At 39.5% G+C, this 22,075-nt stretch overlaps 2 protein-coding genes across 4 annotated transcripts in view; both read right to left on the bottom strand.

Annotated features, from left to right (window-relative positions):
* Window positions 1-16,514, bottom strand: part of LOC106485417 (kinesin-like protein KIF28) — a 34,814-nt gene extending 18,300 nt beyond the window's left edge. The window contains exons 1-8 of the mRNA XM_067294567.1: window positions 15,810-16,514; window positions 13,000-13,188; window positions 12,466-12,669; window positions 9,123-9,158; window positions 7,028-7,252; window positions 2,425-2,579; window positions 1,765-1,876; window positions 616-683 (exon numbers count right to left, since the gene is read on the bottom strand). Coding sequence (XP_067150668.1) covers window positions 616-683; window positions 1,765-1,876; window positions 2,425-2,579; window positions 7,028-7,252; window positions 9,123-9,158; window positions 12,466-12,669; window positions 13,000-13,188; window positions 15,810-15,863 — 1,043 coding nt within the window. The 5' untranslated portion in view covers window positions 15,864-16,514. The remainder of the gene's footprint in view (window positions 1-615; window positions 684-1,764; window positions 1,877-2,424; window positions 2,580-7,027; window positions 7,253-9,122; window positions 9,159-12,465; window positions 12,670-12,999; window positions 13,189-15,809) is intronic.
* Window positions 16,515-16,597: 83 nt separating this feature from the next.
* The window catches only part of AHCTF1 (AT-hook containing transcription factor 1), a 52,850-nt gene continuing 47,372 nt past the window's right edge, over window positions 16,598-22,075 (bottom strand). For 2 of the 3 annotated variants that reach the window (XM_067293317.1, XM_067293316.1), the window contains exons 33-36: window positions 19,590-21,447; window positions 18,664-18,797; window positions 18,100-18,206; window positions 16,598-17,458 (exon numbers count right to left, since the gene is read on the bottom strand). In XM_067293317.1, coding sequence (XP_067149418.1) covers window positions 17,266-17,458; window positions 18,100-18,206; window positions 18,664-18,797; window positions 19,590-21,447 — 2,292 coding nt within the window. In that variant the 3' untranslated portion in view covers window positions 16,598-17,265. Of the gene's footprint in view, window positions 17,459-18,099; window positions 18,207-18,663; window positions 18,798-19,589; window positions 21,448-22,075 lie in introns of those variants that run through there. The other variant, XM_067293318.1, reaches the window with a different exon arrangement.

Raw genomic sequence — 22,075 nt, 5'->3', positions numbered from 1 at the left:
CCAGCCTAAGAATATATTAATGCTGGATTCACGGTGAAAGCATGACTGAAAGGACTGCCAAGAGGCCAATTTTCAGTCCTTAGTCCAAGAAAGGGAAAGAAGAGAACAAAAGACAGGAGAGAGGGCAACTTCTAGCTCAGAAACCAATAGACTGAAAAAGGAGCAAGCAAGTTGATCCTGAGCAAGGAATAGCTCTTTGTAGCACTGTTACTGTGATCAGCAAGCAGAGACAACAAACTCCTTGGAGCAGGGATCATCTGCATTTTCTACATTTCAACAGTGTCTAGTGCATGGGACCCCAATGTCTGGCTTAGTTTTAGAGGCGCTGCATTACTAGCAGAGAAAGAGAAAGAAAGAAGCTGAATTAAGACATGCATAAAAGGACCAAAATTCTCAGGAAAGAGTTACCTTTGTCATACAATTTAGTTGTAAAAACATATGCCGTTGGTAAGAATAAAGAATAAGCTCTTACTATGCTGTTTTTGCCTATTCACACATTCACTCTTTCTTCATTCTGAGCTGTTAATCATTTAGAGTTGGTATCTTTTGTTATTTTGCCCAGCATCTGACTGCAATTTGCACAAATGTCAGAGAGAAAAAATTATAAAAGTATACCTCTCAGCATATCGTAAGGTTGACAAAGTTTCTTCATAACAGATGTCTGCTGGACTTACAGCTGCAATCTGTAAACACATAAAAAGCGTTAACTAACATCAGATTTTGAAAGAGTTTTTAAAAAATGGACTAACATGGGAAAACATACTGCTAAGTCTTTAAACATAAAAGGACAGCCCTAGTGTTCTAGACAGCTAGCTATAAACAAACTAACTCTTTCAACACTTTTGCAAGAAATGAGAAAGAAAGATGAAATGATACAGATGGTTTGTGCAAAAATTAATAATGGAGAGGCTAGAATCCTGGTAACTGGCTTATCTTAGCAATCAACTCCAAAAAAACTCTCAAAAACACTTTGATGGTACTTGTACAAGTAACAGCTGCAGAATTTGGCCTTAAATTTGTTCAAAGCATTGCTGATGAATTAAGAAAGTTTGTATTTGAAGAAACTCAGGTAAGCTGTTTTAAGACTATTAACATTTTAAGTCAACATTGTCACACAGGCATGTTTTCTTTTCATATTTTTCCACTTTTCATTTAATGGCACTTTCTTTAAAAAATGCCTCTTCAAAGATGCTGGAGCGTATAGCTAATCCACCCGGGACAAAGAAAAGAGTCTATGACAGTTTCGTCTTACTAAGGAATGCAACACCTGGTTGACAGCACAAACAATCATAGAAACTAGAAGAAAATAGTTATTTCATTATATAGACTAGTTTTATGTAAAGAACATGCTTTTTGTACAAAACAGGTTGCTATGAGATTTATAGCTAAATGTTTAAGAATTTGCAGAGTACTCTTTCCAAAGAAATGATTTTTATATCTCTCTACAGCAGAAATAGATAGATTTTGTGCCAGATGCATTTGTATTCCAAAAAAGAAGCACCGGCCTTTTGAGTAATGTATCTGTTTTATTAGCGACAAGAAATTTTCCACAAGATAATAGCAGCAGAGCAGCCTCCAGAGTTGTCCATGTTTTACTGTTACGGAGCTCTGGGCAGTCCATTTTGACTAGCAGAAAAGCTCCCACCTTTATGCTACATAGAAAACAATCTTAACTTTTAAATTACACTTATTTTCACTGATGTTAGAACCATGAGATTCTATTTCAACACATAAGTTGAGTAATAATTATAAGAATCAATTTACCATGATTGTCCTGCTGTTTCCACCCAGAGCAGATTGCAGGAGTTTAGTGAGAACTGAGTCTCTGTATGGGATATGCAATACTTTTTTTCCAGTAGCTACCTCAGCCAGAGCACTAAAGAGGAAAAAAAGGGTTTAGTGAAAAGAGGTAAACAATGTAAGTATAATTATCAGGAACAAATTTAGAGAGAGGAAAAAAAAAAAAAGTCATATGTTCACAAACCACTACCAGATTAAGTACTTCAGTGTATTCATTATGAGAACAAAAAATCTCCTTCCTACAACACCTAAACAATTTACTGTCAAGATTTAAAAAAACTGAAAGAACTGTTTAGAATGGCTCAGTTCAAGTTTCAGAAAAGCCTAGATTTGTCAGATATACCGAGTAACAACCCTGTAAAGCTGCCCAACCTATTGATACTTTAAAAAAGGAACAGGCAGTCCAAATAGTCATAGGGTAAGAAGCCATGGGGAAAAAAAAAAAACAAACAATATTCTATGTTTCCATGTGCCTATGTACATCTCAGGCATGCAGTGAAGCTTTATTCATTAAGTAATTTTATTAACCACAGAACAAGGAAGATCTGAATGCAGGCAAAAATGTTTTTTTTATTCACAGAAACTTTGCTTCTTACTTTACAGAAAGGGATCTTTAGAAAATACCTGATGACATTTCCTAATGTGGTTAAACTTAGATTTACACGGGTTCCTTCCTTCAATCTGTCTTTTTCAGATCCTGAGGATTTTTGCCTTTCACTTCCTGCCAAGTCCACCAGATTTATAACTGACTGTTTAGTGATTGCTTCACCTAGAAAAATCTGTAAAATATGGTATCAACATAAAGAAAGATTATCAGATCAATAGTTCTGATATTAATTAAGATATAGAGAAAATGATAATCTCTGCAGAAACTCAGAGGAAATATGTTGCAATATATACTGGTATTAGAACATTTTATATATGAATAATTGTTTTAAATATGAGGACTGCTAAGGTGTGCCTAAAAATGGGTGAACTTCTGTCTCTCTGAATTAAGCAAAACACTCCAGAAGACTAAAGAACAGGGAGTGAATTTAACCTGAGATATGAAGCTGTATCTTCATACTGAAGGACCTGAATGAGCAAGGAAGACGAGCATCACCTGTTCTTGACACAGGTGGTGGAGAAGCCAACAAGGAGAGGTGTGCTGCTGGACCTCATACTAACAAACAAAGAAGGACTGGTGGAAGATGTGAAGGTCGGGGGCAGCCTAGGCTGCAGTGACCATGAGATGGTGGAGTTCAGGATCCTGCGAGGAGGCAGCAGGGCACTAAGTAGGATCGCAACCCTAGACTTCAGGAGAGCAAACTTTGGCCTCTTCAGGGACATACTTGGAGGAATCCCATAGGTTACGGCCCTAGAAAGAAGAGGGGTCCAAGAGAGGTGGTTAATATTCAAGCATCACCTCCTCCAAGCTCAAGATCAGTGCATCCCTATGAGTAGGAAGTCAAGCAAAGGAGGTAGGAGACCTGCGTGGATGAGCAAGGAGCTCCTGGCAAAACTCAGCCAGAAGAAGGAAGTCTACAGAAAGTGGAAAGGGGGACAGGCCACTTGGGAGGATTATAGAAACATTATCAGAGTATGCAGGGATGTGACAAGGAAGGCTAAGGCCCATTTGGAATTAAATCTGGCGAGAGATGTCAAGAACAGCAAGAAGGGCTTCTTCAAATACATCAGTAGCAAGAGGAAGACTAGGGAAAATGTGGGCCTGCTGCTGAATGGGGTGGGTGCCCTGGTGACGAAGGATGCAGGGAAGGCAGAGTTACTGAATGCCTTCTTTGCTTCAGTCTTTACTGCTCAGGCCAGCCCTCAGGAACCCCAGACCCTGGAGGCAAGAGAGAAAGTCTGGAGAAAGGAAGACTTTTCCTTGGTGGAGGAGGAGTGGGTTAGAGATCATTTAAGCAAACTTGACACCCACAAATCCATGGGCCCTGATGGGATGCACCCACGAGTGCTGAGGGAGCTGGCAGATGTCATTGCTAAGCCACTCTCCATCATCTTTGAAAGGTCATGGAGAACAGGAGAGGTGCCTGAGGACTGGAAGAAAGCCAACGTCACCCCAGTCTTCAAAAAGGGCAAGAAGGAGGACCCAGGGAACTACAGGCCAGTCAGCCTCACCTCAGCCCCTGGATAGGTGATGGAGCAGCTCATCCTGGAGGCCATCTCCAAGCAGGTGGAGGACAAGAAGGTGATCAGGAGTAGTCAGCATGGCTTCACCAAGGGGAAATCCTGCTTAACCAATCTGATAGCCTTCTATGATGGAATGACTGGCTGGGTAGATGAGGGGAGAGCAGTGGATGTTGTCTACCTAGACTTCAGCAAGGCTTTTGACACTGTCTCCCATAACATCCTCAGAGACAAGCTCAGGAAGTGCACGCTGGATGAGTGGACAGTGAGGTGGATTGAGAACTGGCTGAATGGCAGAGCTCAGAGGGTTGTGATCAACGGCACAGAGTCTAGTTGGAGGCCTGTAGCTAGCGGTGTCCCCCAGGGGTCAGTCCTGGGTCCAGTCTTGTTCAACTTCTTCATCAATGACCTGGATGAAGGGACAGAGTGCCCCCTCAGCAGGTTTGCTGACGATACAAAACTGGGAGGAGTGGCTGATACGCCAGAGGGCTGTGCTGCCAGAGAGACCTGGACAGGCTGGAGAGGTGGGCGGAGAGGAACCTCATGGAGTTCAACAAAGGAAAGTGCAGGGTCCTGCACCTAGGGAGGAATAACCCCAGTCACCAGTACAGGCTGGGGGTTGACCTGTTGGAAAGCAGCTCTGCGGAGAAGGACCTGGGAGTGCTGGTGGACGCCAAGTTAAGCATGAGGCAGCAATGTGCCCTTGTGGCCAAGAAGGCCAATGGTATCCTGGGGTGCATCAGGAAGAGTGTTGCCAGCAGGTCGAGGGAGGTGATTCTCCCCCTCTACTCAGCCCTGGTGAGGCCACAGCTGGAGTACTGCGTCCAGTTCTGGGCTCCCCAGTACAAGAGGGATGTGGCACTACTGGAGCAAGTGCAGCGAAGGGCTACAAAGATGATTAGGGGACTGGAGCATCTCTCTTATGAGGAAAGGCTGAGAGAGCTGGGCCTGTTTAGCCTAGAGAAGAGAAGGCTGAGAGGAGATCTTATCAACGTGTACAAGTATCTGAAGGGAGGGTGTCAAGAGGATGGGGCCAGACTCTTTTCAGTGGTGCCCAGCAACAGGACACAAGGCAACGGGCACAAACTGAAACACAGACACTTCCATCTGAACATGAGGAAAAACTTTTTCACTGTGAGGGTGACAGAGCACTGGAAGAGGTTGCCCAGAGAGGTGGTGGAGTCTCCTCCTCTGGAGATATTCAAAACCCGCCTGGATGCAATCCTGTGCAATGTGCTCTAGGTGATCCTGCTTGAGCAGGGGGGTTGGACTAGATGATCTCCAGAGGTCCCTTCCAACCTCAGCGATTCTGTGATTCTGTGATCACTCATAGGGAAAGTAGACAGCTCAAGAGCAGCTTGACTTTAGGTGGAATAAACATCATTACATTGATTCTCAAAAAATGTAGCAAACGGTAAGACTGTCAACAGAGGAGCCTATGGTAATGGTTCTCTTTCTCCACAGGATCCACCTTTTTTTTTCCCCAGGATTTTGACTTTGGTAACTCTAAATTCCTCTTGAAGTATTAGGCAGATGCACAGAGTTCTCCCCTTCTTGTCCTGCATGGCTTTGGTGAGTGCTGTCATGGCTCATCCAGAGATACCTGCAGTGCTTCAGTGTTGAATTGAAATTAGGAAGGTAGGACAAGGAACTGCCTCCATGTGAATTGAAATGCCCACCTCAGTGTGTCCTACACTAATACCATGGAGATGTCTTTCAGGCATGCCCACCACCACCATTTTGTGTTCCTCTCAATCCCTCAGCTTGTTGCTTGTTCTCTCAGGCCACTCTTTTGGGGTTTACCATCTCTCCAGATCGCTGTCTCTCTCCAAGCAATACTGTTCATTCCCTGACTCGCAGAAAAAGAGTATGGAAATGTCTTGACTTCATAGCTCCCATGACTGCAAACACAATACCTAGGAGGGAAATTAGACATCTCCCTCCCAGTTCTCTTGCTGCACATGCCTGGTACTGGCTCTGCTTATCATGAGGCCGAGCCACTTTCAGAGCTGTCCATGCTAGGCAGAAGTGGGAAGCTGAGCTTACTTCTAGCGCACAGATGCGACTTTAACATCTGGGCCAGCCTGATCCTCCTCCTCTTCAACCAATTCCACCCTAAGGTTCTCCTGAATACATTATTCTATAGACAGCTTGGTCACAGGTGATTTCAACACAAACTATTGTTCATGTATCAAGGGAGTTTATCAAGGGAAAAAATTGGGGGATGGAGAGTGAGGTCCATTTTTCAGAACAGTGAGGAGTAGTCTCCACTGGCACTTTCACGGTATGACTGCTCTGATACGATCAAACTACTGTGCCAGTGGCATCGCTGCAGTTACTCAGTACCCCCCCCCCCACCTGGCTGTGGGAGCACACAGCTCTTCAAGCTCTGCAACAATGAGGAGAACATTGCTCCATCGTATTTACAAAGCTTCCTTCCTAGCAGGATTTAGGACCAAATTGCCCGCTCCGGTCGTGTCTTCCCGCCCATCCACTGCAAAGCTGACCTGGCAGCCTTCTCTTGTAAGGAGTCAGGGAGATGCCACAGAAAGCCACAGACACATATACTGCGCTAAATTAGCGAACGGTCAAGCTTGCTAGCTACAGGGCTGCTTGTTATATTCAGACCAGGATTTATGCATAACGATAATGTGCAAACAGGAACTACCAAGAATAAAGAGTGACTGCAGGTTATTAGTGATAGATTTTCAAAGACCACCAATAATATTGAGAAAATGCATTTAGGATCTTAAATACAGGGTTAATCTGCAAACAGGCACTGTGTTTTGGGATGTCACTGCCTTTGGTGTCCACTACTCAGAGGGCAGCAGTGGTGAGCAGTGTGCCAATCATTTAAGCTGGCAACCTGTAACCAAGGGAGGAGGAATCCTCACATCTTCTCTTCTGCTGGCTCTACCAGAGGCAGTAATAAACTATGGTGGTCCTGATCACTCCAGGCCCTAGGTAAAATGGAGCCACCCTGAATTTTGTGTCTGGTAATCTTCAACAAATTCATTTTATAGTGTTTCTAGCAGGACCAATTAATTAAGAGTACTGAACAATTATACTGAATAATGGAAACAGTGCCTTAATACTACACCTGTTTGAATTGGATCGTGATGACCATGTGAGATCGACTGCTGGTAGCATTCATGATGGTTGTAGCTGTTGTTCTCATCTTATTCCCTTGTTCCATTAACCTCTCAATTTGTGCATAATTATCACAAGGCACCAGCTTCAGACCATCAACATAAAAACCTTGTTGCTGGTCTTCTCTGATCTTGAGCCCACCAGGCTTCCTTGTTTTAGAGAGTAAGTCTGTTACCTATGGAGAGAGATTTACAGTCAAAATTTGTTACTAAAATAAGTAAAATGTGTTACACTTAGGGTACAAAAAAATCAAGACAGACTATGGCACAGCACCTGCTGGTTGTTCTGGCTTTACCCTCTTTAGACACTCTTATTCCCACACAGTTCCATTTTCCAGGTAAATTTAACCCACATCAAAAGCCCACATCTATAAGCTTAATACTTCTGCAAAATTCAGCATAAAAGCATTATTTCCTGCTGCTTCTATTATTGTCATTAAAGTGCATGCACTTTAACTTTTAATCTACTACACCTTTCCAATAGCAATTATCTATAATTTATAGTAGAGTATTGCCTTCTATCCTGCATCCCAAAATAGCTCACAATGGCAAAGGTGCAATAGCTTTATTTCAAAATGTAAACAACAAGAAGATCTGTTTTCTTGAATTTGGTACAAATACAGAATACGGCTGAAGAAAACAAAATATGGGACTTTCAAGAAGGCATAAAAGGAAATATGCCTATTATGAAATAAGTCTGTCAGGGAGTATATCCAGTGGTCTGCTTCTAGTCTGTCTGAACACAAGGCAGTTCCTCCCTCCCCCAGTGCTGCTATTTTTACTATCCATCTCACACTTAAGACACTTTCAACCCTTTATCTCTCTAGTTACTTTACATCAAAGTTGAAAAACACTATACATTTTAACAACAACAAAAAAAATTATACCCTTTCTACTACATGAGATAAGAAGTTATTCTGTGAGCTGCTAAAACTAATGAAGCCTGTTTTCCTGTATATTCTTTTTTTTTTTCTCATGCCCATTCCATCTAATTTGACTGAAACTGGCCACGTGGCTCAAAGTAACAAGGAGGAAGGTGTGGAGAAAGCAGCTCATGAAAAAGCAGCAAAAATGTATAAACCTTAGAAAGAAAGCTAAAAATTCAGTCCTGTGAGGCATATACCATCTTCAACCTCCCACCTCCCCAGCTTAAGAGAAACAAATTACCAATTTTCAATTAGCAATATATCCTGTGTCTACCAACACAAGGAACTAAAAAAATGTGTAGGGAAAAAAAAGTAAAGAAAAACCCTAAAAAGTCAAAAATTACAGTACAGAATGGGAAAAGTACTGCCCGGGATGAACGAGCTCGGCCAACAGGATGTCAGGACAATCATGTCGTGCTGCTGGCATGTGACGATGGTGAAGAAGGAAGGAGGCCTCCCGTCCAACCTACTGCTAGGTTTCGCTGCGTGGGTCCCTCTTGACCCACTCCTAGCCCAGATGCATTATTTATCTGCCACTGTACAGATAAACATAAGCCCTTTGTATGATGATTCATGCAAAAAACACTACTTCAGGAGCCTAGTTCTGGCCTGAGGTCTTCCAAATTTAACTCACTGTCCCACTCTAGAAACTTGATCATGACACAATTTATGAACTCAGACTTTTGGTACCAGACTTTCATTTAGCTCAACCAGCAAAAAGATGCTGTTAGGTCCAAATACCATCAGCTCAGTCCCATTTCAGATAACATGCCCAGAAAAGTCATTTTAAGAGAACATAAAGGCTGATTATCACATTACTGCATAGGATCCACAAGCTGCAAACAGCACACTAGAGAACTGTACCCTGAGAGATGAGATTCCACATGCTTTTCCTGCTTTAAGGTTAATATTTTGAAAATAGAAGAGAGAGAAAGGATGGAAACATTGTAAGTGTTGCAGCTGCACACGGCTTCCAGATCTAGGAGGGGAAAGACCCTTGGGATGCAGGCCCACACGTGCACACGCATTCTTGCATAAGAAGTTAAAGCAAAAAAGAAATAAACATATGTACAAGAAAACATTAAGATTTGGTAATACTGAAATAAAGCAAGACCATTACCTGTTCATTATAAATTTCCAGCATACTGAAAGTAATCTGTAAAGACAAGAAATAACTATAAGATAAATGTATTTGAAAAAAATACTTCTGATGGAGTGCCATCCCATTCTAAAAATAATCCAGGTTACCTGGACCAAAACATTCTTTTATCCCAAACTATGAAATAAATTGACTTCAAGCAATTACTTACGAGACCCATGCCCTTTCATCACAACCCTGTTTCCTTTCCCAGTGTTTCTTTAGAGAAACCCTTATGTCCAAAATCCTTATCATCGCCTAGGTAGACTCATCACAAGATGTATTTCAATAAATCATTTTAATTGTATCAGTTATTAAGAATTAATAAGCATCTAAACAGCATTGCAGAAAATTCAGGAGGTGCAAATGTTAATTTTTGACAGCACCATTAATTAGCAGAGTGGCCCAGCCAGTGTGTATTTTCAAGGCCGTTTTAATACAGAAAAAGCCAATGTTTCCGCTAGTGATTTCTGAATGAACAGCTGCATGCATATGCTACCTATGTAAGGGTATGTGGATGCGAGAGCACCTGGTTCATTAAGGTTATGATATCAAAGACCTTGTCAGTTAAAAGAGAATAATAAGTAACAGGGAAGTTGATAAATGAAATGCCCAGAGACACGAACCTGACAAGCAAGCGATAACTAGACAATAACAAAGACCAAAACCCTTCAGCCACTATTTGAGGGGTCATTAAGAAACTGCAGGCATGGCTTTGAAGGGGTTAACCTGGACTTTGATCAGGAGGAGGAAACATGACGAATATGAGTATTATGGGTATTTGAGGGGGACCTGTGAGACTATGCAAAACTTATTAAGTAATGTTTAAGGAAAAGGTCAAAGATGGGAAAAGATGGAGGTTCGGGGAGGAACAAGGGGAAAAAATAGAGAGGAGGATGGATAAAAGGGGCCAGTCACAAGTAAAGAGCCACCAGTCAGTACGCTTGTCTGACTGAGCCTGCACCTGATCACTGCAGTCTATCCTCTCTTCTTATTAAATCCTTCCTTTACTACCTTTCCATGTAATCTTACTCTCTGTCCCACGTGTGAGTGCTGTAAGGTCTAGGTGCCAGCAACTGGAGAGACAACACTGACTGAATCAAAGGGCAGCAACTGGAGTCAGACCACAAGCGACAGCAGCCCCCACGTCTGCTGTTCCAGCAACGGGAGCGATGGACGGTCTCAGTGGCAGCAGCTGGCTGACCACAGGGCATAGGACCTCGGTGCCAGGGGTGCCAGCAACTGGGGTCCAGTGAATTGGGGTGCAGGAGTGAATTAAGCACCAGCAGGTCAAGTCAGACAACATGTGATAGTGGCCCATGTATTTGTGGAGCCAGCAACTAGAGTGAGCAAGGGTGTAAGCGCCAGCAGCTGGAGTGGGAACCACAGGTCATCGGGCCCATATGTCTAGGGCACCTGCAAGCAGAGGGAACAGTACTTTTATATTTTCCCCTGTCCCAGCGCATGTGGGTGTGTTTGTGTAATTCACTAGCAAACTTGAAGGTGGACTAGCCAGTGAGTAGGATGAAAACCTGCCTCCGGAAGGACTCAAGGTGTGAGCCAGAGATGAGTAAGGGAGCAGAGTGTCCTGCCATGGATAGTAAGCACACTGGCAGCCCATTGCTGATATTTGAGGGATCCACATGTGTGTGAGTACATACATCTGCTTGCTAGTGAGCATCAAGCTGGACAAGCTGGCAAGTAAGAGACCACATACCAGTTAAGGAGGCCCAGAGTCAGGGTATGGATAGAAGAGGGACTTAGAGGCCATGCTGATATTCAATGGACCTGCAAATATGGGTGCATTTGTGAATCTGCAGAGTGAAGCACATGTGTTTGCACTAATGAACTCCAATTCTGATCAGCTGGAGAGGAAGAGGAGGCCTGGGCTATCTCTGCTTACACTCCTGTGAGTTCTGGTATTGTTTTCTGTGGGTGTTAAAGGCAACGCCCTGTTGGTGGTGGCCTGCTTAGCCAGCCATGTTAGTGTCCTCTGTGCATGCGTATATGCATGCACCTCCAGGGTATGTGTTCAGCCTCGCTACTGGACAAACCTGCAAAGGGGAAAGTAGCAGACACATCCATGGGCCTGGAATGGAGAGACCTCTGGGTCTACAGGTGCACCAGGCTGAGCACCAGTGGTTGGGAAGGAGGACTCCCCAAGTCCCGAAGTCCACAGCTTTATAAAATCCCTAGGTAAGCACTGGCATCAAACTTTAAGCTTCACGATAATGAACCCATTAACTTCAAAAAAAAATAAAATAAAATAAAAAATCTGTTGCTGCATCATTAAGACCATGGCTAAGATTAAAAAAAAAAAAAATCCAGCATAGATGATTTTTTCCCCTCTGTCCAAGCAACAAGAACTATCTATAATAATATTAACTTAACCTCAAATAGGGTTTACATTTCCATGTTAATATAGCAAGTGAGATGGGAAGGAATGAATTTTCACTGTTGTTTTTATCACAGAAGCAGATGGACAACTGCATGATGTGAAAGGAAAACAGAAGCATGTTCACAAATGGCATCCCTATGCCATTTCTGTTGGCACAAAGCTGGGGATATGTTGAACTAGTTAGGGAAAACAAAGTGCTCTTTCTTAAGGGAAGTAACACAGGAATAAATCACAAGCCGTATTCAGTAATCAGGTTGATATTTTTGCAGACAGAAGGCACTCCTGTATATCCTGAATGAAGCTCAGCACTTACAGTGATGCTCAGATCCGTGAAGTGCTTCTGTTACTTGTATGCAAGTTACCTGGACTACAAGCACAGAAGGATGCTGATAAAGTGGGAGCATCCAGCAGCTACAAAAGCTCTACTGCAAGGCTAAAAACATTATTCCTATTGCATATAAGAGGTACAACAATCTAAAACCCTTTAAAAGGTGTAAAGAAAAAAAAATTTTCTTTACTAAGGAGTTGGAAAGATTTTCTTATAAATACTCTGTGGAAGAGTAAGGTTAGGAAGCCTTACAGATTACAGATCAGCTCAGTTTACAGTAGGTAACTCTGATCTTTATTAAAATAAAAAATACTAAAAAAATAAAAAAAAATAGTATTCATGTCAAGGATCAATTACACTGGGACAGATGGAAATTCTTATTTTAGAGTTTATCTGTAAATCTAGCTGTATTACATCAACTTTTTATGGAACACTTTTCTTTGTAGAATGCACTATGGTTTGTGCAGTCATTTGCTCTGTAATGTCAGAATTTGTTTTTGCTAATTTGAAAATTTAAAATTAACAGTCTTTAAAATTTCTATTTGAAAGTACAGTCTGGAGAGATCTTGGTAATAAATGACAATTTGTGCTAATCCCACCTGGTATTGCTTGTTCTTTTCCTGATTCTGAATTGCTTTGAAGAGTTCTTCACACACAACTGGAACTATGCCTCTGTTTGCGCCATATCCAATCATGGAATAGCTCTTTCCTGAGCCGGTCTGACCATAAGCTAAGAGAGTGGCATTGTAACCTTGCCAGGCATTCTCCAGCACCCCTTCACCAAGATCACGGAAGACCTCTCTCTAAAAATAATCAAATATATATGGATAGATAGGTCAACTTCCAGTAGATGGCAAGCAAATACACACACAAGCACTGCTGTCTAGTAGGAGCACCCCAGTAAAAGTTTAAATGAAGAATAAAGATTCACAAACACACTTGAGAAATTGAGAGTTCAAGGGTGAAAGAAGAAATGTAAATAAACTCTAGGTAATGCTTCAAACCAGTAAACAGATTTGTGGAAGTCATTTGCATTCCACTTAGGGGAATGTTAATAACTAAACAAACTCACCAGTTTACAATTTTGTATTAGCTAAGACTGCTTTTAATTAGCTCTCTGAATAAAGCCTTACCTGGCCTGCATAACTGTTGGATCCTGCTGAAACAAGCATACCATTCTTGTCCTTTAGAAAGCCACTATGAGACCAATATGCCAGATCGAAAGTAAAGGTTTTCATGTGCCCTGGATTCCTAGGATCATATATGCTTGTGCTGTTGGAGTTCATAGAAATCACACACTTACTTCCTGCATCCTTCTCCCTCTGTATTAAAAATCACAATTGCAGTATCAAAACACAACAATCAATCATTTGCTAAAAATTCACGTTAGTCTGTATTTAAACTAAAGCCAACAGAAATGTACCATGAACCAATTGTGAAATAAGCCCATTCTTGAACCATGCAAGGTAAATACACCGTCAAGGAGTAAGTGATCCAAATGAACTGATAGATCAGTTAACCGGACCTTTCATTTTTTCCTCTGCCTCACAAAAACTGTATTGGCCACCCACATAGCAGAGTACATTGGAAAATGAGTTTTATTGTAAGAACAGCTTTAATTCAAAATGAACCACAGTACATCGCTCCTCAAGCATAGTGAAGAGACTCATTATCTTGACTACTTAGGTGAAAAAAGCATTCAGCTCAGTAACTGGAAGTTTTGCACAGAAAACATAAGGTACAAACAAAATGAGAAACAAATGCTACCTCGTTACTTGAAATTCCATCATTTCATAGTATTTTCAGATTGGCCTAGACTAATAGGTTACAAATATTGCCTAACAACTCTTGACTGACTACAGATTTGCTTCTGGCTGTAGCTTGTCTTTTCCACAAATAAGGAAACAAAGACTGTAAATCAACTGTTCAGTTATTTCTGATTAGTTAAATGGCAATTGATGAAAGGGTGACAAAAACATGTATTGCTCTTACTATCTTGACAACCCTGAGAGTAGTCTTTCACATGAGAACATTTCATAGCAGATTAAAAGACTTAGTTACCTGTGGCCTTAGTCACATACTGGGTATTTAGGAAATAAAGCAAATAAACCAGATGAAGTCAATGTTAATCAATTAATGTTTTAAACCCAAGTGGCTATCAAAAGTAAAATGGATTTAGATTTTGTCATTCTTGGCTTCTAAACCTTTGAAGAAAAAAATCTTATGAATGTTTGTGTCAATCATCTGAGATAACTCAGGGAAACACTTTTCCTGAAACATTTCTTGTCTTGACAAATTCTCTTTTAACCATGGCCCTTAGCCTTAATAATGTTCATTCTCCCTTCATGAATATCTCCTCCTAGTACGTTTCCTGGAAATAAATTCTGCCATTATACTACTTAGTCATTCCACTTTCTGAAAGGTGAGACTGTACTATTCCAAGACAGTTGATGTTCCACTGGAATTTTCTTGAGTTTTGGCCCCAAGTGCACAGATGTATCAGTTAGTTCCAGCACTTATCAGTCATTGACATTCAATCTAAACAAATGCATCAAAACATTCTAGAGAAACCTCAGGCCTTCTTTACCAAAAAAAAAAAAAATTCAAACAACTCAATTTCCTATAGAAAAACCTCCAAATTTCTCTACTTACTGATGAATTGCACTGAGCAGTTCTTGGGAAATTTTGATCTTGCTCCCAAAAAACATCTCCTGTACTGTCTCTAAAGAGAGAGTGAGATTTGCTTCTCTATGCCCCTCTGTATACTTTCACCATAACGATACATCACCCCTCTTTCTTTCATAGCCCCCTCATGTCCTCTCTAGCGCCATGAATATTAATATCGTCGTCTTCTCTGATGCACCTGCAACCACCTGCAATTTTGTATGAAGACTCCTAGCATGCTCAGCCACTCACCCCGAGCCATTTTTTAATCTTTAAAAAGGCAGTCTCCTTCCCAGTTCATCCTCATTGTTAAAAAGCACTGCCAATGCACTGGATATTTTTCACCCTAAAATGATCTTTCCCACACTCTCCTTCGCATACCTGGAACAAAGCTATACAGAGTAAAATAAGTAAAATCAATTTTCTCCGCTTCATTATAAAACCATCCTTGAGCTGCCATCTTCACTGTTAGCTAGCACCCAGCTTCTTTCCTATTTTCAAGCTCTAACACAAAATTTCCCAAACCTTGTTTTTGCTCCTATTTCCTTTTATGTCCTTCAACTTTCTGAAATCCCATTCCATGTTACACATTATGCTTATACTCCCATTCTTTTCAAAATCTACCTACGGGAACCTGATCAGCATCAAAGAACAGCACATTGAATATAAATAGCCGAGTAAAATAGAGGAAAACATTTTAATGTATAACTGGATTAAAACTCCTTTAAAATAAAAGTTACTGGACTGTTACAATCCTTTAGAAAGTTATTAAACATCTAATTCCATTTTTTTTTATTGGTATTGCTTTCTTTTCTCCTCGAGAAGCATTGCCAAGGATAATTCAGCTGAGCTGGCTACAAAATAAAAGAGGCTGAGTTACTTCAAACAATCAATAAATTGACTAATATCATGTTTTCATTTGTTCTAGTGAAATGCGATTTTCATACAAAAAAATATAGTCAGTATAAATAACAAATATGTTAAAACCCTGTTAAGCAATCTTCACTAGCATTTCATTCCGTCAATTCTATTTAATAGGAATCTCAGCAATTTATAAATATTTTAGTGCACTGTACAGAACATATATTGAGGTTTGATAATTTATTTTTTTCAGTGTTAAAAGTTTGCTCTTTTACCTCATATTCAGAGCTATTCATGGCATCTTTGTACAATCTGCATTTAAAAATATTGCTGGAAATTCCTCCCTCCTTCCTTTTTGAAGATATTTACATTTTAGTAAGATTCAAATACAAAATACTCAGAGTAAATAACTACTAACCTGACTGAAAGGTCTCACTCGAACTGCCACTTTCACACTGTCAACATTTGGCATTTTCTTTTTTTAAACTTTCATTCAGTCATGAATATTTCCAAGGAGAAAAATAATAAAGTGCATGCAACTACTTCTCTAGAACTCCCTGTTTTGAGATAGAAAAGTCATGGCCACAGAAGAAACTTCGTTTGCAAGCTTAGTTCATTATTAACACATTCATTCATTATGCGTAAGGTATTAGTTACCCCATAAATTATTTCTTAAAGTAACTGTAGCAGCTTTTACTAATTTAAAAGTTTAATGTCAGGTTCCACCATTTTGTAGTCTTCAAAGTTGCATCCATATATAAATTAACATACATAAAATACTCCATTAATTGTGTAAAAGACTGCACATCAAAATAGTACTTCCATGTTTGCTTTTAAAAGAATAGTCTTTTGCATTTATTTTTACAAAGTGTTTACTCCATAACCCAAGATTAATAATGAAATAATTATTCAAAAATATGGTTTGTAACTAAGATTTTTTGTACCTTTCTCAGACTAAGTTAGCTTTATCATCAGGTTTTTGGTGCTGTGATATGCAGGCTTCAAATATTGCAAAATGTGTTTACAGACAACAAATCATTATTTCAATTATAGTAGCATTCCTATTAATCTAAATATATGAAAATACTTTGAAACTTGAGCCAAAATTGTGGGCAATATCCCTTTAAATATGATATGCTATTGTAAGCATCAAACCCTCTATATAGTTAGGTTTTTGCTGATAAATTAAAAAAAAAGTGAAACATCTGAGGTGTGATCTAGTTTTATAAACTCAAGAGCAGCTTTCCCAAAGTCTAAGACAAATACAAAGAAATATTGCACAGCTTAAAATACAATTGTTTACATTCTGACTTCAATACAGTACAATTTAACCATGAATATAAGGAATTATCAGTTTGTATTGTGAGCCCAATTATTTATGCCAGAAGGTCAAATATCATCTATAAGATTTAAACAACTAACATATTTTAGATGTTTACTTATTACAGTATTTCTAAGCAAACTTTTAAAAAGCTTTTGGCCTCACTTTTGAGGGTCAGCAACTCTTGCAAACCAACATTAAAATTTCTTTGAGTGATACAGGTAATTCAACCCATTATTCCCTCAAAAAGCTATCAGACAGTAAGCATATTGTGAAGTATACATTTTTATTTAACATTCCTAAAATAAGCTGTATTTACATATTATATAAATGTATGAAGTCTTAATATAAAATAGAAAACTGCATTGACTGAGGAAATCACACTCCATATGGAGTTACTTATTGAAGACCATTTGTTTATGAAATTTTACAATAATTTATATAAATTATCTCTTCCAAATTAGATGATTTTTTCTTTTTTTTTTTTTAAACTAATCCACACAATTTTGATGACTTTACAAACAGTGGTGTACATTACAAACTTAAAAAACAGTTATAGCATCTTCCGGCGCACAACTGGCTTTGGAAAATTAGACAGTCTTTTTTTGTTCTTTCGTAGAGTCTTTTCTGCCGCATCTGTGGTTTCTTTCTGTTTGCTTTTTGTTCCACCCACTGGACTTCCAAAAGGAGATATAAACTTAATCTCCACTGGTGGAGGTGACCAAGAACCTTCTTTTCTTGTGGTTCTGTAAGAAAGTGGAAAGTACCAAACTGATTTCATTACCAACAATATTTATCAGAGAAAATAAGTGGTATTAAAAAAAGCAATGCCCAAGATTGTTATTTATGGGCTTTTTCGCATATCGGATCAAGGCAGAAAAGCTACACAAATAAGCCTACTTTTGTTTTCATCCCTTACCAGATCATCTCAATTATTCTCAGTGCTTACTCACAACAACTTGTAGAGTCCTCCAAGCTTTTAAGAAGCAAATGTCTTCAATAAGCAGTTTTCTTGTTCCTGGACGTGATTTTTGGTTCATTCTAGAACTTTTCTTTACTCAGTGCCTGTCCCCCTCTTCCCATAAATGAGGAACTAAAGACTGTAAGGGTGTGGTTTCATAAGATGGAATAAATCAAGCTAAGAGCACACTACCATCGAAAAGAGGACTAACCTCTTGCCCTTTCCTATTCCCTCCCTCTTCTTCTGTTTCCATTAGAAAACTAACTCTTAAGATGAAAAAAGTTTCTATCAGATCAGCAGGCTAGATTGGCTTGTAAGAAGTAATGGCAAAACTTCACAGCCAGATGGGGAAGAAGTTAGGCTGCTACCAGCTGAACCATTACCACAATAAAGGAAGGCAAATAAGTGTTCCAGAGAATTTCATACTTGCTTGCTTTCTTCAGTTTCGCTTTTGCAGTTCTACCTCTCTTCAACTTTTGCTTTCCCACAGACTCTATGGATTTGGTATCCTCTTCCTCTTTAGTTGGAAGCTCCTACGTTAAGGCAACAAAAACGTCTCTCACATCCAAATTCTCACGCTTCCACAGAATACAAATAAATATTTCTTTTATGAAGAAATTGTGATAAAGTTCTTATTTCCAAAAGCATTACAACTCCTCTCTGCAAAAACAAACCTTCCATCTCAAATTTTAACATCATCCCCAAAAGTTCCAATTTTGAAATCAACAAATAACACACCATATAAGTTTAAAGAAAGCCACTGTGCCTTTTGCTAAAGGCAAAGTAACATTTATTCATTCTTAACTTACATATGTAACTGATTTTTGTAGCTAGTTTTCAGGAAGGAACATACTTGTTTAACTGATTAATTTAAAAGCTCTCTTTTTAAATATACTTTCAAGGAAAAAGGCAAGGTATTAAAAAGTATGATTTGAAAAAGAGGTACAAAGCAAAAGTCAGGAATTTGAGAAAACTGCAGTTTTTACTTACCAGTTCTTTCACAATTCGTGAAATACTAGATACATGTTTTCTCCTTGACCTCAAAAGAGGGGGTGAAAAGACAAATTGAGAAGACAAGTCTGGGTCTAAATCCTGAAGTTGCACAGGATGGTCTGCTTTTTCAGCTAAAAATGACAACGTGTAGTTAATGTGCATGCACATTATATGTAAAGGACAATGAAGTTAAATTACAGCTAATATTCAACTTCCTAAGCTTCCTAAAATAAAGGGTCAGATCAGGTTCCTAAACACTCAACGTGGAGGTACTTTTCCCTAGGAACTGCCTCTTGTAATCCATCATTTTATAGTGTGAAATAAGAATAAAGGAGTGCAGTGATCCTACCTGTACCTACATAATCAAAGATGTTTTTATGGTCAAGAGGCACCAACTGCCTTTACATGTTTTGAAATTTTTATCATGTAGTCTAATATAAAAAATCCTATGTGTAATAACTTCACTAGCAAAGCATAAGCCAATGAAAGGCAATCACATAATTAAGATCTCTATAGTTTGTTGCAAGATGCAGCTCATTTTAAGTTAAAGATCTGAACAAAATCTGGAAGCATGTCTCCTTTATTTCTCCACTGGGGGGAAGAGAGGGCAATTGCATATTAAGCGCGCTTTCTCTAATGTTTTGGAATTTGATGGAAATTAAGGTCATGACAAAATTCAGATAAAATTTCATTTCACTTTACTCAGAACATTTCATCCTCCTCACTTGCTTCTACTATAAGCAGCCAGCCAGTCATGCAGTCTTTAGACAAAAAAAAAAGGAACTACCTCTTTCATTCCAAATTTTCACTTTTGCACATTTACATTCTTTACAGTACATAAATCCATATTCATGGTTTGTTTTATTCTGTAGTTGACAAGACTACAATATCCCCTATTTTGTGTAAGAAAATACTACACCTACCTTTTAATTTCTTTGTCAGCTTTGTAAGAGGAGGAGAGAAAAAGAAGGACTCATTTTCCTCTACAGACAGTTTCTGATGCGTGCCAGTTTTGCGGGATCTGGTTCTTGTCACACGAGTGCTACGATCTGTTAAAGTTCTTGATGTTTCATCATGTCCTGATTTACTTGTGTCTGCAAGCAGCAAAGGACTGCCATCAGGTCCTTGGGAAAAGGCTGCTTCCACAGTGCTCTCCTCCAATATCGATGGCAGTCGGCTCTTTCTGCCCCGACGCCCTGTCCTTACTGTAGTCTTGGATGTAGTTGGTTCCTCATTTGGCTGTGCAGGTGTTCTCTGAAGAGCATCTGTTTTTTCTGGTTTAGCAAGTGTAACTCTTGTTGATCTTCTGGGAGTATGAAGGATTTGTACTTTCTCACATGAATGTATGTCTTCCTGAGTAGAGAGAGATTCTGTATCTGCTGAGAGATTCTGAGCCCCTTTCCTAACACTTCTTCTAGGAGTGACAGGAAGTTTAAACTCTGTTTGAGGAAGTGATGATTTAGACAAGTCAAGTTCAGAATTTTCTGAGACTTCTGATGAACTCACCTTTCTTCTTCTGCCTCTTTTAGCTGGCATAGGTAAGAGGAGTTGGTCACTAGGCTGCACCTCTTGATCCGAGACAGTATTTTCAGTAAGTTGTAAATTAATGCTTTTTAATTTTCTTCCAGTTCTACTGGGACTGACTGCCATTTTTGCCTTATGATCAGTGCCAATCTGGCCAGTTTCTTGATCTCCTACTGAACTTTTCCCTCCTCTAGTCCTTTTGGAAGTAGTAGAAGCAAGAAAGCTACTTTCAGTAAGAGAAGTTTCCTCATTAGTCTCTTCCAAAAGTTCAGATACAGGTTCCTTTACTCTCCTTAATCCTCTTTTTGGAGTAACAGCTATGGACTGTGTACTGACGGACAATGCTTGTCCATCAGAATGGCTGCTTTCTACTTTTTCTGGATTATTCTGTTTAGGCTTCCTACCTCTCCTAGGAGTAACAGGGATCACAGGTGTTTGCTCATCTTGAGCCTTTTCTTCTGTTTGAACATTAGAAGTCTCAGATGTTTCTTTTGTTCGCCTGGTACTTCTCCGAGTCGACAGTCCCAACAGAACCGGTTTGTCTGGTTTTAATAGTTGCTGATCATCTGTTGATGGAATAATTAGACTTCTACTCAACTGTCCCCTTGCGCGTGTTCTAGGAGTGACCACATACTCTACTTGATGCATGTTGGATTCATCTTCCATTCCTTCAGGCACAGTCGTTAAGAGAGCTTTTGACTTCTGAAATCTAGTCATCTTTTTACCTATGCTTTCATGAATAGACTGTTCTACAACTTCAGATGTAAATTCTTTACTTCTTGTGTCTTTGATTACATCCAATAAATTCTCAGCAATAGCTACCTTGATGGGTTCAGGCACATATGGGAGTGACTCTGCAATATTTTGAGATTCCTGATCACTAGTTACAGTTGACACTGAGTTTGTAACATGTTCTTGGTTTTCAGTATTTCCCAAACTGTTCATAGGTTTTTCCTCTGCTGTTGTGCTAGCTGGTTTAGAAGCATCTACTAATGTATGGTCTCCCATCTCCACTTCACCTTCTTCTCCTTCCAACACTAGTGTAAAATTACTCTGAGATATAAAAAGTTCTCCATCTCCCTCAGCTGCATCACATTCACCATCTTTATTATCAGGCAAATCACATGCAAACTGTTGTTCTATAGCAGCATAGCTATATCGAAGCTTAAGATTGCCTGATGAATGCAGTTCACTACTTGGAGATGTTTCAAGTGCTTCTTCTGAGATTTGTGCCTTAACTGCACTGTCTTCAATAACCTGAAGTTAAAAAATGTCTGTTAATGTATCATTAATTATCACACAGACAAATTTCAAGCTGAGACAGATGGAACTGATGATGGTGAAACACTGCTTTTCCTTTTAGATCACCACTGAATGTAAAATTAGAAATACACAATGTAATCTCTACTATAGATACAATTCATGCATTTAAGGAACAGAGAACAGAATATTCAGTGTATGCAATCACATGCTCCATTTGTGATAATCCCTCCATCTCCTATTTTATAGTTTCCTGTACTGGGTAATTATTCTTCTCTTCTAAAACTTTGAAAATCTCTTGTGGATTTATGTTGAGCAAAAAAGTAATATCCCTTACTTATTTCAAGAGGAAGCTCTTATCTTGACTCTAATAGGTCAAGACAATTTAGTCAAAGTGTTAAGATCTTTGCTCAACCCGTTAAGTTACGGTGCTAGCCAACTACAGAAGAAGAAAGGAGTCATTTAACAGTAGTCTCCACAGAATCTGCTTATTTTCTTGGCTCCTATATCTTGTTAAAAGTTGCTAGAGCATCATAGTGTAGAACCATGCCATACTTCAAAACTTAATTCAAGAAGTACTACTCTGTCCAAACTCCCCTTTCACACTTACACATCTATAAACAAG

This window comes from Apteryx mantelli, chromosome 3 (assembly GCF_036417845.1).
Source record: "Apteryx mantelli isolate bAptMan1 chromosome 3, bAptMan1.hap1, whole genome shotgun sequence".
In the NCBI taxonomy this organism is placed as follows: Eukaryota; Metazoa; Chordata; class Aves; order Apterygiformes; family Apterygidae; genus Apteryx; species Apteryx mantelli.
Note: the sequence above shows the minus strand (reverse complement) of the source record. Positions and strands in the feature narration are given on the sequence as shown.